This window comes from Antechinus flavipes, chromosome 3, assembly GCF_016432865.1.
Source record: "Antechinus flavipes isolate AdamAnt ecotype Samford, QLD, Australia chromosome 3, AdamAnt_v2, whole genome shotgun sequence".
In the NCBI taxonomy this organism is placed as follows: Eukaryota; Metazoa; Chordata; class Mammalia; order Dasyuromorphia; family Dasyuridae; genus Antechinus; species Antechinus flavipes.
The window spans coordinates 352,523,265-352,539,681 of NC_067400.1; the positions used below are offsets into that span (position 1 = coordinate 352,523,265).

The following is a 16,417-nucleotide window of genomic DNA, read 5'->3' on the forward strand; positions in this document are numbered from 1 at the left end:
ATTATAAAGTGAGTCAGTATTATAGAAGAATATAAGCAATACAGAATAGGAATCACTGCCAATGATTTTGTAATTTTGTTGATCTGATCAGTTTACCTTGGGGTGGCCTTGGAGCTAGCATTGATGGAGTTTGTTCATTAATGCTTATATACCTCCACTCTCCCTCAGAGACTAGGAATAAATTGTTTATTGCTTTCTTTGACCCCGGGCAGGTCATTTTCTCTCTTTTGTCCTTTGTTTTCTTATCTATAAAGTTAAGGAATTAAACTAGATCCCTAATGACCTGTTTAGCCTTAAGACTCCGGAATTTTAGATCTACTCTGATGCTAATGTAATATATTACACAATGTTGCCATCTGTGGTCATAGTCTTGCCTTTACTTGCTTCTCTGAATCACTAAAACTCAATTGATGGATCTGAATTTTGGAGTTTTGTTATTTGTAATAGAGCAGGTTCTGTGACTTAAGGTTTTGGAAACTCCTATTGTAGTCAGATCACACCAACAAGCATTTCTTAAGGACTTATTATGTGGTAGGCTCTGTGCTAAGCACTAGGGATATAAAGAAAGGCAAAAGCAACCCCTATCCTCAGATAATTTACAATCTACTGGCTACTCAGGCCACTTGTAACTGTGATGATTTGGTTTTTTCCCCCCAGTTTCTCTATCATAAATAAGTCTGGATGTTGCCAAGGTTCTTACTAAGAAGAATATTCATAGGGAAATGCCTTTTTAAAACTGCATCTCATTAACATGTGACAAAGGGACATTTTTTTCCTGGAGGAAGCTGAATATTAACACTTGTTTTGATGAGAGAACATAGAGTGATTTCCTCTTCTTCTTTTGTGAAGGAGTATTCAAATGAACTTCTGGCTAGCCCCACAGTATCTGTGTTTTTCTCTTGGTCAGTGGCCTTGATTCTTTAAAAGAAATTTCAGGGACACTATTCAAATGCTCTGGATAGATATATCTTATAGGCATAATAATAATGATTGACATTTATGTAACATCATAAGGTGTCTGTCTACTGTGCTTTACCTGTCTACGTGCAGCAATCCCATGAGGTGGGTGTGTAGCTTAAACAGCATTTTTGTCCTTTTGCACATGAAGAAGCCAGAGAGGTTATTTGATTTGCCACGTAGGTAGTAAATCTCATAACTGAAAATAGAACCTGGGTCTTCTCCTAATTTGGCACACTTTCTGCAGATGAACCTAAAATGGAGATTTTAAACCTTTTATATGAGAATGTGTTAACATTTTTTTTTTTTTTTTTTTTTGAGGCTTTGGAGTCAGGGAAAAGACATGAAAGTTGGGGATAAAGTTCTTGAGCAAGGAAGGGCTTACTTTTGGTAATCCCAACAGTCTCCAAAAATGGGATATGGTGATCACATTTCTCTGTATACTAACTGGTGGGTGCTGGCCAATAGCTTTGTATTTGCCAGTAATCTTTGTTTTTAGGAAAGGGGGAAATACAACTTTTAGCTTCTCCCAAATGTGAAGATATTAAATTGTAATATTTTCTTGAGGAAAATAGCAACCAAGTTTGTTAACCTGGATTTATGCTAGAGAGCCAAAGGATATTAAGTGAATATTTTGAGTCTCATTGTCTCATAGACTAAGTGTGAAGGGGCCTCAGACTATCCTCTTTAACATCTTGGTGAAAGTTGGAGAAATTGAGTCTCAAGGAAGTAGCATGCTCAAGGTCATATAGGCAGGATGTGTCAGAAATGGAATTTGAATAGAGGTGCTCTGATTCCAGAAGTAATATGTTCTTCCCATGCATATAAATATGTGTGTGTGTGTGTGTGTGTGTGTGTAATACACACACACACACACACACACACACATATATATAGTGTTTATAGCATTTTACAGAATTAAGTTCTTCAGTGTCTCAGAAAATCTTTGTACAGACATTCATTGTGAAAAAAAACCATCTCGGTGAATATCATGAAATGTCCAAATTGTTTTATTGTAGTGAAATGTTGTTTTGATAGGTGTGCTGCTAGAAATCTTGTTTCCTGTCAGATGGAAGACAAGTGATGAAATAGAGCTGGTACTCAGCATCTTTTTCAGTGAATTAACAAGTGAAAAGGAATGCTCTAAACGCAGTGAAGGTGCTGAGAAAAAACGGGCTTGTTCTTTCCATATCCCTTTTCATCTGCAGAGTTCCTGAATGAGGGGCAGCATCATGTCATAATATATAGAGAGCTGCCTTTGAATTCGGGAAGGTCTAGCTTTCTGAATCCCTGCTTCTGACACATTACTGGTCCTAGGATTCTGGGCAACCCTCTCAGATTGAGATGGATGGGATGAGATGACTTGTCCATAATCAGAGAGCTAATCTAGTTTCAGAACTAGAACTCAGATCTCACATTGCCTACAACAAAACCTTGGATAAACAAAGTAGTTATTGGAGATCAGCTTCAAGAACATGGAAGTAACACTGTTTTATGGAAGCCTTCTTTATAAAGGTAAAATGTTGCATTGAGACTTGAGCTGTATTAACACATCTGACACTGTTTTTTCTTATTAGTGGTTGGTGAAACGTGCAATAGAAACCAGAGAAGAAATGGGTGACTACATCCGCTCCTACTCCATATCTCAGTTTCAGAAAACCTATAGTCTTCCAGAGGTCAGTGTCGTATGCCCTTCCCCATTCCCTCCATACCCCATTGAAATTATAGCTCCCCACAGAAAGAAGACAGGGAAACAGGCAGCACTGGGGGAGAGAGGATGCCCAAATTGGTTCTCTTTGTACTTCTTTGGGTTCAGAATTCTTGATGAGCATTGAGGTTTTTGTAAACATGTAGACTGGGTCCCAATTATTTTGTGAGAGATGTTGTAGGTCTTACCGGAAGCAACTTATCTGAGGGAGAAGAGGATAGGTTTGATGGGGGGAAAGGATAGGAAGATGAAGAGCATCACACCTCCTTCTTAGGAACATCCTCACTGTAAACAGAGTACAGCTGTTACAGTGGGATCATCAGGAAAGGTCAGGACCTCCATGCTAGAAGCGATTTAGCATATTCCAGAGGCCTAAAGCAGGACAGTAGTCAAGTACAAGCAAGCCAGGAGGAAGGATCAGATTTGTAGAATAGGACTAGTCATAGGACCATGAATTTATAGCTGGGAAAGACACATGAGAACATTGGGCCAAAAAATCCCTCATTTTATAAATGAGGAAACTTTTGCCCAAGGAGCTTAAATGATTTGCTCAGGATTATACCACTAATGTCTTACAGTAGATAATGTTTGGACTCAAGGCTTTGTGACAAAACAAAATAGCTAAGGCAAGGAAGGAGAAAAATAAGTTTGTGCAGACAAGATGTGGTGGTAAAAGGGTCAACAAGAAAAGCACTAGCAAAAAAAAAAAGTCACTGAATCCTGATCCTAGGACAGAAGCTTTTTACTTTGTCCCATTTCTTAATGCCTCATTGATATGTTTAGAGGTAGGTAGAATGAGAAGGTGGGGTTAAATCTGTATCCTAAAGTAACTCTCATAACCCTATAAGTAAAACCTTTCCTGTGTATGGCAAATGTTAAGAACCCTCAAAATGAGGGATTCTTGACCTAGGATACATGACTAGATTTTAGGGAATTTCTGAATTGGGGGTTTCATTTGTAATTCTATGTACTTTATTTTTATTATTTTTATTAATTTTAAATTTTATTAATTTTATTTCATTATAAATTTATTATTATTAAATAATTTTGTATTTATAATATAATATAATTAATTAATATCATTATTATTAGATAAATTTAAATTTTATTAATTTATTAATCTGAAAAGGGATTCACACGCTTCACCAGGAGTCTATGACACCCAAAAGCTTAGAAATTTTTGCCCTAGAGGATATTGCTAAGTTTAGAGATAGGTTTTAAGTGGTTGCAAGTAAAAGGTAGGTCTAGGGCTTAGATTAAGAAAAAAAAAATCTACATGCAGCTGAAAACAAAGAAAGCACAAGAAGAAAATGGCTTTATTTAAACAAGAGGTAGAAATAAAGGTAAAGGAAACTAATAACATTCCAGAGTAAAAAAAAAGCCCATCCAACTTAATGTGAGCCCAAAATGCCTGGAAAATTCTGAATAATACTTTAAATCAAACCACGCCAATTTAGTCCCTTGAAGCCTGTGTACTTGTAACTTCCCTAATGTATTTAAGTTAGACCTGAGATGCATGCACTGTATTAGTTCTGTACAGAACTTTTTGGGTAGGTAGGTGCTTGGTAGATGTGACTATCTATCTCAAACACACTTCTCTAGATGATTCAACTGGCTTGAGAGCCTATTTGTACAAATTAGCACATGACATTTTCGAGTGCTTGGAAAATAGACTTTATCAAAGGATTAATTGGGAAGGCAATTAATTTCTAAGCTAATTTGTCAGTTGAATTTTAATCGTCATTCTGCATATGTTTGTTAATTGTTAATTATCTTACAGGATAATGACTTCCTTCAAAGGAAAGAAAAGTCCATCAAGACAGTAACCGATATATTTGTAAGTTCTCCCTTGTATGTGATGTTTGGTTCAGATCACTCTATTTCCTTAATTATATAGAAAGGAAAAAAATTATATCTTTAATGTTTTCTGGCATAAAGAAAAAATATTTCTTTAATTTAAAATATATTAGCATCAAGTGTTTCCTTTTATTAAAGTTGTTCCAAAAGGAAGCCTCAATTAGTATGAAGACAGGTCCTGCTATTGGAAAGGGTCACAGGGCTGGTGGGTTAGACCAAAGCCTTTATGAAGGGTCTCCTGGCTATGTTTTTTTAGTTATTTCAGTTCTGGCTTTGGAGCAGAAAATGTAGATGAAACTATCATCAATTTTTTTTTTTTTTTATTGAATGGGATATTTCTTTTGCTGATGGTTGAATAGAGTAGACCTCGTCTGTTTGCTTACTGTGATTTATGTATTTGTTTTCATAAAAAAATAATACTGATCTGATAAAAGTCTTCCTAATAAAGGAATATGGTCATGTACAATGTGATCTGGCATCTCCCAAATGAGACTTCTTAAGATTATAGATTTTGAGCAAGAAAGCACCCAGAGATCATCTGGTTCAATCCTCTGATTTTACAGATGAGAAAACTGAGGCTCAGATAAGTGCGTTGCTTATAATTGCATAAATGTAACTTGTCAGAGAGGACTCAAACCCAGTTCTTGTCTGAGCTTCAAGGTTTTTCCACTGCACCATTTTGCCCCTCTAAATGGCAGATTCTTAGAGCAATAGTGTCACATTTTACATCCTTCCCAAAGGTTAACTGTGGTTAGAAATATGTGGAGGACATGGGTTGTATACTTATATCAGTCCCCTGGATTAAAGGAAGGTAATAAAAAATGCAAAATTACATCTTTACTTTTTCTTTGGAAAAGAATATATATATATATATATATATATATATATATATATATTGGACTTTTTTAAAAAAATGTTGATGTCATTTTCTTTCCCTCTCTCTTTTCTCTTGGCAATCTCTCTGGTAAAGCCTCTAACTTTTATCAAACATCTGACACATTCTTACCCAAACTGTTTAGAAGGTCAAGTGAAGTGAATAATAGAATATCCTCGATATTTGTCATGCTAGTGGCAAAAGGCAGGGCTGGAAAAGTATAACCTGTCAGTAAGAACAGTTCTGTCTTGTTGACCTTTTAGAAGTCTGTTTTTTTTCCCTCCTTGAAAGTGACTTAAAAAAAAAAAAAGTCTTGCCTGCTTGTTACTATGACATTGAACAAAATCTGCTAGAAAGTAAAAAGGTTTTCTCTAGCTGATTAAGAAAATTAAAATAAGGAAAAAGATAAAATTTATTTTAGTTCATATAATTTTAGAAATTGATCTTTGAAAATATTTATTAGTGTAAACTTAAGTTCACATACAGACCCAGAGACTGTTGAAAACCTTTTTGAATGTTTACTGAGGTAAATTTTTTTGTTTATTTGTTCATTTTTTCCTCCTCCTTTCCAATGAATGCTCTTGCTTCTAGAACCCTATCTGACTTCTTTGCTGAGTATTGGTACAGATTTTCCATGTGCTTTTTCAGCTTACTGAAAATAAAAGCTGTAGGAACTTGAATGTATTACCTAAGCCTGCTCTTATAAAATAAGTACAAGAAATGTAATTATTCTCATTGTTTTATTATGAATTCACTGCCCTCAGAAAAGCAGCCTGAATAGAATAGTTGAATGCCTAGGTTTGAGGGGCTAATTCCAAGGTGCCTCTCTCATCACACCCTAATAGTTAGCAGCAAAAATTCTCTAAAAGGAAAGTTATGTGGTTGATGGTATTACTGCATCATCAAGAAGTAAAATATCTCAGATAAACAATCAGTGCAGTGAAGGCAAAAGCTGCCAAGATTCTCTTGGGTACTTTGAAGTGAAGATCATAGTCTAAAAGTTCTGTAGAGTTCTTGGTTCTGTGCTAGCTATTGATATGACAAATACCAGGATCTATCTGTGTGAGAACTGCAAAGTAAATCTTGAGAAGTAATGTAATTTGAGACTGAATTGTTCTTGCTTATATATACACAAAAGGCTCCATATATCATTAAATTCTCTTTTTAAAATCAGCTTTGAAGTTTGAAGGTATACTTGATCAGCAGCTGAGCTTGTGGATAATCACTTCTGCACTCAGAATGGTTCTTTCAGGCACTTAGCGTTAGTACATATTCAGAACCCTCAGGGGTTTTAGGTTACCAGGAGTACTATTAGTAATAATAGTCAGTTTCTCATAATTAATGTAAATATAACATATATTTAGTGATATAGTAAAGCTTTACAGTATGCAGTTTGTTGAGTTCAGATACTGATAATTATCCTAAGTACAACCTTGAGGAAGCTACCATTTAACATTTCTAGTTCCTTTAGTTATTTGAAGGACATAATTTTCAGTCCTCTCATCATCCTTATTCACTCTTCCTTTTTATCAGTGCCCCTTGTAAAATGTGGTATCCCCATTCATTAAACATAATATTTTTAATGTGATGTGATAAACAATAGATTTATTCCCTTTGTACTTTTGCTGACATAACCTAAATTTGCATTGTTCAGTAATTTTTTCCCCACATATATTCGTTTTGTGGCAAACCAGACCAACTCCATTCAATACTTAGACAATTGATTTTTTAAATCACAGATTCTAATTTTATATTTATCTACATTAAATTTTATCTTTGAATCTTGACTTTTATCTTTACTAACATTAGCTTTCCTAGTTTTATGACATCTACAGATTTGACAAACATTCCATATATGTGCCCATTTATGTGTGTGTACATTACATAAAAATACATATAATATATGTATATGTGTATATAAAAATCTGCTTGATAAGGATCAAGCAGAGCCCCATTGATATTGTGAGAATCTTCCATTTTCCCCTCAAGATTGACATCAAGCTATGGTTGTTTAAGTAGCTAGTGTCTGTTTAGCTCTCCTGTCATGCAGCTCGCATTTTTTTTAATGATCTTTGCAGAGTTGTTATGAGTTACTTTGTCATATACATTATTAAAATTAAGATACAGTATACATATGTTATCTTTCTGATCTAGCCTCATGTCTAAAAGCAGTGTTATAGAGAGAGAGTAGAGTGGACTTAGACTCAGGAGTGCTGACTTTAATTCATTCTGAACTGGTAATTAGTGGTTATATAAATGTGTACAAGTCATTTAGTGTCTCTTTTGCATTCAGGATATAAGTTCTTGGTCAGTTGTGAAGATAGCACCTTGTAAAATCTGAGCTTTTTAGAGAGCTTCCTGTGTGGCCACATGGATTTCTTCCTTTTTGTCCTCCTCATAGGAATAATTATTTGCTGCCTAATCTCTCTAAAAATCTCTTTAAAACCTGCATTAATTCCCTGTGAGGCCATATCTAGGCTCTCATTTTTCACACATTTTCCTCTCCTAGCTCCATTTTTCACAGAATAATCATAGTAGACAAGATGGAAAGTGATGTTTCAAAGATCATAATAAAATAAATGAGGTTTCTGTTACCTCAGGGCCACTTTCCTTTCATTCCTCAAGATCTCTGTAATTGTTCTTTTTTTTTTTTTAAATAACTTTTTATTGATAGAACCCATGCCAGGGTAATTTTTTACAGCATTATCCCTTGCACTCACTTCTGTTCCGATTTTTCCCCTCCCTCCCTCTACCCCCTCCCCCAGATGGCAAGCAGTCCTGTACATGTTAAATATGTCGCAGTATATCCTAGATATAATATATGTGTGCAGAACCGAACAGTTTTCTTGTTGCACGGGGAGAATTGGATTCAGAAGGTATAAATAATCCAGGAAAAAAAATAAAAATGCAACCAGTTTATATTCATTTCCCAGTGTTCTTTCTTTGGGTGTAGCTGCTTCTGTCCATCCTTGATCACTTGAAACTGAACCTAGCTCTCTTTATCGAAGAGATCCATTTCCATCAGAATACATCCTCAAACAATATCATTGTTGAGGTATATAATGATCTCCTGGTTCTGCTCATTTCACTTAGCATCAGTTCATCTAAGTCTCGCCAGTCTTCTCTGTATTCATCCTGCTGGTCATTCCTTACAGAACAATAATATTCCATAACATTCATATACCACAATTTATTCAACCATTCTGCAATTGATGGGCATCCATTCATTTTCCAGCTTCTAGCCACTACAAATAGGGCTGCCACAAACATTTTGGCACAAACAGGTCCCTTTCCCTTCTTTAGTATCTCTTTGGAGTATAAACCCAGTAGTAGCACTACTGGATCAAAGGGTATGCACAGTTTGATAACTTTTTGAGCATAGTTCCAAATTGCTTTCCAGAATGGCTGGATGTGTTCACAATTCCACCAACAATGTATCAATGTCCCTGTTTTCCCACATCCCCTCCAACATTCCACATTATCTTTCCCTGTCACTCTAGCCAATCTGACAGGTGTGTAGTGGTATCTCAGAGTTGTCTTAATTTGCATTTCTCTGATTAGTAATGGTTTGGAGCATATTTTCATATGTCTATGAATAGTTTCAATTTCTTCATCTGAGAATTGTCTGTTCATATCCTTTGACCATTCTCAATTGGAGAATGGTTTCTGTGATTGTTCTTTACTATTCTTAGCTAATGTACAGCTTTGCCTGATTGGAACCTCTTTTCTTGAGCTGCCATCTCTCAGAAAGAATGAGGTAACTCTTTTGTGCTGGATACTATTTCATTCACCTTGAGTTTCCTCCAAATGATTCCTTTGCTTCCACCCACTTTTAACCTTTGAATTGGAACTTGCATGAGAAATGTTACCCTGAAGATCAGAAAACACATCTATTTAGCAATTAGAGAATGATTATATCATTCATAACGCTAGGATGTGATCCTTGCCCTCAAAGAACTTATAAGGAGTTACAATCTGATAGACAGAGATTGGACTTATTCATTAGAAACAATTAGAGAATAATAAAAGACTGAGCAGAATCTAGTAGTAGGTTGTGCAGTACAGAAAATAAAGGCTGTATATTTTGAGGAGAGATTATTACAAGGGAAAAAAAAGGCTGGAAAATTCTTCATGGAACTTCAGCAAGATCTAGAAAGACCTGAAGGACTCATGTGGATAGAGAGAAAGTGGATAGGATATTCTGGATTGAGGAAATACCACCAGAAAATGAATACAGGTTAAAAAGTATATAATGTATTCAAGAACAGTGAGAAGTAGCCTAACCAGAGCACAGGCAGTGTTGCTGCAGTTTTTTATTTTTTGATTTCACATCCCCAGCACCAAATACTATCCTTTACACATAATAGGAGCTTCCCAAATGCTGATTGAATTGAATTTATTTTACAATTAAGGAAATTGAAGCTTTTACTCATCCATTAATTTAATAAACATGATTCACAGTCTATTTTTCTGTCTATAAAATAAAACTGGCTCTGAAAAAAAAATGACAGCTTTTCAAGCATTGTTTTTCATTTTGCTAAGAAGCCCTTGAAATCTGATTTCCAGTTGTGGATTCTTTGCCATTAGATGTTGAAATTTGCCTTTTGTTGTCTCAAGTGATGTAATGGCTGGTATGAATCAATTCACTGGAAATTGCTATTGCCAGTTGACTAGAGTAGAGCTCATGAGTCCCAGGATTATGAGATTAATGACTATACATGCCTCTGGGCTTCTTTCTCTTTCATATTTTTAGATTTCTTTTTTAACACTAATCACATATCTAATAAATTGTGCTCATGCAATCACAACGTAGGGCTCTCAGTGATTACAAGAGGGATTGAATAAAAATATGTAAATAGTTCTGAGCCCAGTAGAACAACACAAAGCCCATACTCTAATGAGAGTAGACTGCTAATATCTTTATATAGAAAGTACAGCAGTTATTCTATTTAGTATTTTTAGTATGAAAGTTTTTGTATTGTTTTATTTTTTGAAACAGCAGTTATCCCAGTGAGTCATTGTTTTGTTGGCTCGATTTCTTTTTCTTTCTTTCTTTCTTTCTTTCTTTCTTTCTTTCTTTCTTTCTTTCTTTCTTTCTTTCTTTCTTTCTTTCTTTTTTTTTTAAGGAATACCAGTTTGGCAATTTGAAGTCAGTTATAAAAGGATGACCTAATGTTAAGGCCCAGTGGAAATAAAATCATGCACATTAGTTAATGTCATATTTTTTTTTTAGTAACTTTATATTTCATTAAATATTTCCTAATTACATGTAGAAAAAATTTAAGAATCATTTAAATTTTTCTCCCTTCCTCCTGCTTTTCCCTTTTCCTTGAGAAGGCAAACAATCTGATATGAATTATACCTGTGAAGTCAAAACAGTTCCATATTATTCATGTTGCTAAAGAAAACACAAAATAACACAAGAAAAATAATGTTTAAAAAAGTATGTTTTGATACACTTTCAGAGTTCATTAGTTCTCTCTTTGGAAGTAGTAGATAGAATTTTTCATCATGAGTCCTTTGAAATTGTCTTTAATCATGGTATTGATTAGCAAATCTTTCATTGTTGATCATCCTTTCAGTTTTGCTGTTATTATGTAAAATGTTCCCCTGGTTCTCTTCACCTCATTTTGCATGAGTTCATTTAATGTTTTCCAGGTTTTCCTAAAACCATCCCCCTTGTAATTTCTTAAAGCACAATTGTATTCCTCACAATAATATATCACAATTTATTCAGCCATGCCACAATTGATGGGCATCCATATAATTTCCAATTCTTTGCCAACACATAAAAAAAAACTGCTATAAATATGTTGGTTCAAATTGTTTTTTGCTCTCTTCTTTAATCTCCTTGGGATATAGACCTAGTAGTGTTATTTCTGGATCAAAGGGAATGCACAGTTTTATAACCCTTTGGGTATAGTTCCAAATTGTTCTCCAGAATGCTTGGATGAGTTCACAAGTGCAATAGGATCCCAGTTTTTCCATATTTTCTATAGCATTTGTAATTTTCTTTTTTTGCCATGTTAGCTAATTTGCTAGATATGAGGTAGTATCTCAAAATTGTTTAATTTGCATTTCTCTAATTGATAGGAATTAAGGGTTTGTTTGTTTGTTTGTTTGTTTTTAATGTGACTTAATAGCTTTCATTTTTTCTTCTGAAAACTGCCTGTTCCTATCCTTTAACTTTAATTGAGTTATCAATTGGGGAATGGCTTTATATTTATAAATTTGGCTTAGTTCCCTATATGTTTGAGAAATGAAGCCTTCATCAGTGAAATTTGTAAACATTTCCACCCCCCTCCCCAGTTTCTTGTTTTACTTGCAATTTTTGCAACTTTAGTTTTGTTTTTGCAAAAGCTTTTTAATTTCATGTAATCAAAATTACCTGTGTTTTACTTCCTATGATCTTCTCTATCTCTTGCTTGATCACAACTCTTCCTTTACTCATAAGTCTGACAATTTTTCTATGCTCCAATAATTTACTTATAATATTCCTATTAATGTCTAAATAATTTATCCGTTTTGACCTTAACTTGATGTATCATGTGAGATGTTGTTCTGTGCTGAGTTTCTAACAAACTGCTTCTAGTTTTCCTAGAAATTTTTGTCAGAGGCTGAGTTCTTATCCCCAAATTTGGATCTTTGGGTTTATAAAATACTAGATTAGTATGATCATTTACTGTTGTGTATTGAATACCTAATACACTTTATTATTTACCCAATTGTTTTGATGATTAATGTTTTGTAGCATAGTTTGATATCTGGTACTTTTAGATCACTTTTTTTCCTTCATGTTCTTTTATTTTATTGATTTTTGTCCTTTTGTTCTTCCAAATGAATTTTGTTATTTTTTTTTTCCTAACTCTATAAAATGATTCTTTGAGAGTTTGATTGGTGTGATACTGAATAAGTAAATTCAGATGTAGTTGTCACTTCTATCATATTGGTTCAGTCTACTCATTACAATGAATCTTTCTCCAGTTGTATAGATTTATCTTTATTTGTGTGAAATATTTTGCAATGTATTTACATAACTCCTGGGTTTGTCATGACAGGTAGACTCCCAAGTATTTTATAATATCTGTGGCTATTTTAAATGAAAATGTTCTTTCTATTTCTTCCTGCTGAGTTTTATTGAAAATATATAGTAATGCATAAGATTTATGTGTGTTTATTTTAAATCTTTTACTAAAGATGTTAACTATTTCAACTAATTTTTTTTGTTGATTTTCTAAGGTTCTCTAATTGTACCATCATATCATCTGCAAACAATGTTAGTTTTGTTTCCTCGTTGTTTATTTTTATTTGTTCAATTTCTTTCTTTCTTTCTTTCTTTTTTTTTTTCTTTTTGGCTTTATTTCATAAGCTAGTATTTTTAATGCACTGATGAAAAATAGTGCTAATAATAGACATTCTTGCTTCATCTCTGATCTTACTGGGAAGGTTTCTAGTTTATCCCCCATTACAGATAATGGTTTTTGATTTTAGATAGATATAACTTATCATTTTAAAAAGGCTCCATGTAGTCCTGTGTTTCATAGTTTTTCCCCTCATGGAAATGAGTACTATATTTTTCTCAAAATCTTTTTCTGCATCTGTTGAGAAAAATATGTTGGGTTTTTTGGTTTGTTTGGGGTTTTTTTTTTGGTTATTGATATGACCTTTATTATACTGAAATTTTTCCTAATATTGAACCAGTTCTATTTTGCTGGTATAAATTCCATGTGTTTGAAATATGATTTTGTGATATATTTCTGTAGTCTCCTTGCTAGTATTTCATTTAAAACTTTTTCATTGGTATTCATTAGGGAAATTGATCTATAGTTTTCTTTCTCCATTTTTGCTTTCCCTGATTTAGGTATTAGTATCTGCCATAAAGGGAATTTGGTAGGATTTCTTTCCCTATTTTTTCAGATAGTTTATATAGTATTAGGATTGGATTAATTTTTCTTACATATTTGGTAGATTTCACTTGTAAATCCACCTGGTCCTGGGGATTTTTTTCTTAGGGTGCTCATTGACGATTTAAAAAAAATTTTTTTTTTTTAAAGATAGGGTTATTTAAATATTCTGTTTCCTTTTTTGGTAGCCTAGGGAGTTTATATTTTTGTAAATATTCATCCATAGAGTTTAGATGGTCAGTTTTACTGACAAATAATTTGGCAAAATAATTGCTGATAATTGCTTTAATTTCATCTTCACTTGATAGTGCTTTTACCCTTTTCAGATACTATTAACTTGATTTTCTTCTTTCTTTTTTAAAATTAAATTAACCAATAATTTTATTTATTTATTGGGTTTTTTCCTCACAAACACAGTTCCTAGATTTATTTATTAATACATTACCTTGTGGTTTTTTTTTTAACTTTCAATTTTATTATTCTCTCCTTTGATTTTTTGGGATTTCTATATTGGCATTTAACTAGAAATTTTTAATTATTCTTTTTTCTAGCTTTTTTCTTAGTTACATATCCAATTCATTGACTTGTTCTTTCTTTTATTCATGTATGCCTTTAATGATATAAAATTTACCTAAGTCCTGATGGCCACATTCTACAAATATTGGAATATTGTCTCATTGTCATTTTGAAATGAAATTATTGATTGTGTTTCTGATTTATTCTTTGACTCACTCATTCTTTAGTATTAGAATATGTAGTTTTCAATTACTCAATATGTGCTTCCACACCCACATGGTCTCCCTTTACCCCTGAGTCACAAATCTTTCTTTCTGACTTCCTACTCTGTTTTGAGCTTTCAGAGGGTCTCACTCTGACCTTTTGTTGTTATTTTTTTGTTGTTGCTACTCCAGAATTTAATTTGAGGTATTATTTTTAAGATATTTGGAAGGGAATGTTGGGAGACCTCAGTTCAGTTCTTTCTCTAGTCTGCCATCTTGGCTCTTCTTCCAGAAGACCCTTAGTATCATTCATTTTCTAATTTTTCTTTTCTGTAGACATCTCTAGCTCATCTCATTTTTAGCAATGTTAAAATGGTCTTCAGGCTAGAGGAGATTTAGAATTGTCATTTTTTGAGTGATTCACTAGTACTTGTTCACATCATCCATGTAGGTACATTAATCATATTATGTAGTTATATAATTAAATCTCAGTCTAATTTTGATAACATAAAATGCCAAACTCATGGGAAACTCCTGACCTGACAGAGATATATCTGGGGACACAGGGAAAGGCAAAAATACTTCCTTTGCCCTCTGAAAACTTACTTTATAATGGGGAAGGCTACATACAATTATCTCTCTCTCTATTTGTACACATGTACACACACATTTGTATAGACACAAATATACTCATACACAATACAAATGGGAGATAATCAGTAGACATAAAGGGAGGAAATTAGGGGAAGATGAGTCTAGAAAAGGCCTTCTAGAAAAGGTAGAATTTGAGCTGAATTTTAGCAGAAACCTTAAAAGCCAAAAGCAGTTAGTGATAAAATCTTTCCTCCCATCCCTCCCTTCTGCTCCCCTTTTATGTATTATTTTCCCACATTAGATTATAAGCTCTTTGAGGGCAAGAGCTATCTTTCTTTTTTATTCTATTTTTATCTCTAGTATTTAGCACAGAGACTGGCAAATAGTAAATGCTTAATAAATACTTTTTGTCTGACTAATATGAGACTGTCAGAATCACATATAGAGATAACTATTGAACCCACAGAAATTGTGACATCACCAAATTAAATAGTATAGAAGGAAAATAGAAAAGGGTCCAGGACAGTCTTAAAGAAGAAGGGAAGGAGGAGTAACTATGGTTTGTGGGCCTGACCTGGATGAAAATTTAACAAGGAAACAGAAGAAGTAATGAAACATAGGGGAAGAGTCAGAAGAGAGCAATGTCACGAAAACCTAGAGATGAGGGAATATCCAAGAGAAAAGTATGGTCAGCAGTGTCAAAAGTTGAAGAGAGAAAGTAAGCAAAGACTGAGAAAAAGACATTGAAATTGGTGATTAAAAGGTTGCTGATTACTTTGGAGAGAGCAGTTTCAGTGGAATGATGAAGTCAGAAAGATTGCAGAAGATTTAGAAGCGTCTGAGGGATAAGGATGTGAAGACACCAGATATGGAGAGCTTTCTCAAGGAGTTTAGCTGAGAAGGGGATATAGGAAATTAGTTGATGGGGATGGTCAAATCAAGCACACATTTTCCAAGGATGAATGAATTATGGTCGTGTGTGAGCATTAAGGAAGCTTTTAATAGACAGAGAGATGGAAGATTACTGAGAGAGCAAAAATTATAGAAGGTTCAGTCTACTAAAGATATGATGAGATCTAGGTTGTATGTTGAAGGGTTTTCTTTGGAAAGGATAACTACCTCTTCCTTGCAGAGAGGTGACAGAGGAAAGAGTGGAGGATGCAAAATGTGAAGTAAGGGGTAGAAGTGTAACGTGGGGCTCTTAGGGAACGACCTCAGTTTTTTCAAGATAGAAGAAGCAAGGTCCTTGACTATAAAGCTGGGGGAAGAGGAGTTGTGAGAGTCTTGGGTGAGTATGAAATGATGTGGAACAACCATTGTGGAAATTGTGAATTGATTAAGGAGGTATAAAAAGATTCTCTTGTTGCAGTGAGAGTCCAATTGATATTATGTAACATAAATTTATAGTAGTCATGATCAGTAAGTTTTGTGATTTTTCTCTAACTCTATTCAAAGTACATGAATAGGAAAAAAGACTATATAGATAGTTGGAGTAATCCAGGGCTGGTATTTGGCAAAGCATAATCAGCAGCAGAATAAGGGGATAAGGGTCTGGATTGTATGACAAATTTAAATAAAGTAAACCTCAAAGGAGAAGCAGATGAGCCTGCTTATTGATATTGGAAAAAGGAAAGGCAAAAAGGACCTTTGGGGAACAAGGAGTATTCCAGCTCTCCCACTTGCACCAGTGAATCAGGGCGCATAAGCAAAAACTGGAAAGAGTGGACTAGGTTGCTTTGTCATGAAAAGGCATCCAAGTCTCAGTGACTTGTCAGAAAGAATGAAAAGAGAAGAAGTAAATTTG

At 34.0% G+C, this 16,417-nt stretch overlaps 1 protein-coding gene across 2 annotated transcripts in view; it reads left to right on the top strand.

The window, feature by feature from the left end:
* Window positions 1-16,417, top strand: part of CCDC93 (coiled-coil domain containing 93) — a 120,390-nt gene that overhangs the window by 17,611 nt on the left and 86,362 nt on the right. For both annotated transcript variants that reach the window (XM_051985761.1, XM_051985762.1), the window contains exons 5-6: window positions 2,535-2,633; window positions 4,446-4,502. In XM_051985761.1, coding sequence (XP_051841721.1) covers window positions 2,535-2,633; window positions 4,446-4,502 — 156 coding nt within the window. The remainder of the gene's footprint in view (window positions 1-2,534; window positions 2,634-4,445; window positions 4,503-16,417) is intronic.